A 2141-nucleotide genomic window follows, 5' to 3' on the forward strand; every position below is an offset into this window, starting at 1 on the left:
ATGATGCAAAATATAAACTGCAATAATCCTATCGTTCCTGGCCCTGGGGATTGTCCACGGCAAGTTTGCGACGCGCTGGTTCAAGGCGCTACCCGTATCCAGCGAGCCAATGGTTGAGGACGAGGAAGCGGGCTTGCAGCGCTCAAATGCACGGTTGTCCAGACTTACGTGTGGCGGGGCACGTGCAACTTGGAGGAGCAGTGGCGGAAGTGCAGGGAGCATGAGCTGGTGATGTCGATCCAGGCCACCCAGGCTACGAAGCCGGGTCCAGGCCTTCTGACACCGGCTACAGCACACCCGTGGGGCTGAACAGGCGGCAGTTGCAACTTTTGTTCTACCAGCTGCAGGCTTGTGCGTGGGGAATGCCCGCAACGGGTGTTGACCAAGCTCTGCTTGACTCGGAGGGGGTGGCGAGAGGACCTGGAGGCCCTCACAGCTCAATGTGGCAGTGCAGCCGAGGCTCTGAAACTGCCTTAAGTGGACACCTCCTGCCAAGACCAAGGGCTGATTCAGCCAGAAAGGCCGAGGATGGGTTGCTCCCGACTAGAAAGCGCCCTCGGCCCCTGGCAAGTATGGGAGGCCGGCCACATTGGTGCCAGGCCAAGAGGCTTGGTCCGTGTGATCAATCTGTGCCCCACAACCAATAAGAAATCAAGGTGCGCACGTGCTGCATCTGGAGGCGGGGCGGGTGCGGCCTTGCCGGCCCGCGCAATGGGCCCAAAGTCGCATGACTGTCGTGCACTCTCAGCCGTGCACGCCTGGCGCCAGGATCGGTGCCGGGACTGCATTCCTCAAGGGTGGTACAGACATGCTGCAGACATAGGCAATTGCGATGCAAAGCGTTCCCCCAAACCTACGCTTCTCTTCTTGTGTCTGGCTGGGCATGAGCGCGCACAAATCGTTGCAGCCTGACCTGGACAGGGGCCGGCTTCCGCCCACCTCCGCAGCGTCTCGTAGCTCGTACTCCTTTACTGCGCCCGCACAGGGCGTCATCACGCAACTTTGGCACTTTGAAAATTTCACTGCACAGAGGTGGAAACTCATCACACAGTCTCTGAGAATACACATTGTCAGAGTTGCAGTTATCTCCCTCAGATCGGCATCCTTCTAGCACAGAAGACGAAGCTGCTAGAAGAAAGCATATAGGCGCTAGTTCACTTGCTGCCGCGAGGAGGGGACGGAAGGAGGAGGCGTGCCGGGAGAGTGGGACTTTGCCAGCTCCGCTCGCAGCCTTGGCATCTTCTGGCGCCTCGGGTGGGTGTGAATGCAATGAATGGAAGCATTTGCAGTTTTCGAGGGCGCACGACCAGCGATGCTGTGCTGCGGGCGCGGGCAGTGATTTGCCGCCTTGATATCGGGTGAGGGGGCTGTGCGGCGGCCGAAAAGACATTCATAGCATATGCTTCGACGTATGGCCCAGCTGCCAAGTTGCATCCACGGTTTGGACCCCATGGCTGCGACCGCGCGTCCCATCTAGCCATCGCTTCGCCCCGCTCGCACCGATCGAAACGATCGTAGCAATTATAGGGCAAGGTGAATTGCTCAGCTGGGTGCTGCAGCTCACGCCAGCTGTGCACACGCGAGACATTGCACAAGCCTGACACGACACACTCCCCGCCCCTTGTTGTGCACTGTTCAGGCGCTAACGTCGATGCAGAGGCGCGTTGCAGCAGCGCTGTCACTGCTCGCGGCGCTCACCTGGCTCGCGGCGACCGCCTGCGCCTGCAGCAGCAGGGCAGGGGGGCGGGACGATGCCGCTGCGTGGGACAGGCACATAACCCTGCAGGGGCGGAGGCGGTCGCTGCTGTCATTCTCTGGGCGCAGGTGTGTAGTCTTATCACAGAGTGTGGGCGCGCGGCCGACACAAGGTTGATCAGGCTGAGACGGCGGGGCGGCTGCTGTACCGCACGCGTGTCCTCCCAATCCAACTAGTGCGACTGACGAAGAGGGAGCCACCTAGCCAGCCGTTCTTCAGCGGAAGCAGACAGTCAAAAGCCTACCAGTTCCGGGCGTCTGTCGCAGCGCTTGCATGACGGACGCAGGCACCGCCCAGCCGCTGCCACGCGCCGCCCGCTCCGGGCGCCGCCACCCGCCATAAAAACCACGACAGAGCAGCCCGCTGCCAGGCCCCCGCCCGCCTC

The 2141-nt window shown here is 61.4% G+C and overlaps 1 protein-coding gene across 1 annotated transcript in view; it reads left to right on the top strand.

Moving 5' to 3' along the window:
- Positions 1-1651: 1651 nt before the first annotated feature.
- The window catches only part of MNEG_6544 (hypothetical protein), a gene marked incomplete at both ends in the record, with an annotated part of 1853 nt that continues 1363 nt past the window's right edge, over positions 1652-2141 (top strand). Inside the window, one exon of the mRNA XM_014044980.1 lies at positions 1652-1824. Within this exon, the coding sequence (XP_013900434.1) occupies positions 1652-1824 (173 nt within the window). The remainder of the gene's footprint in view (positions 1825-2141) is intronic.

This window comes from Monoraphidium neglectum (assembly GCF_000611645.1).
Source record: "Monoraphidium neglectum strain SAG 48.87 unplaced genomic scaffold scaffold01072, whole genome shotgun sequence".
In the NCBI taxonomy this organism is placed as follows: Eukaryota; Viridiplantae; Chlorophyta; class Chlorophyceae; order Sphaeropleales; family Selenastraceae; genus Monoraphidium; species Monoraphidium neglectum.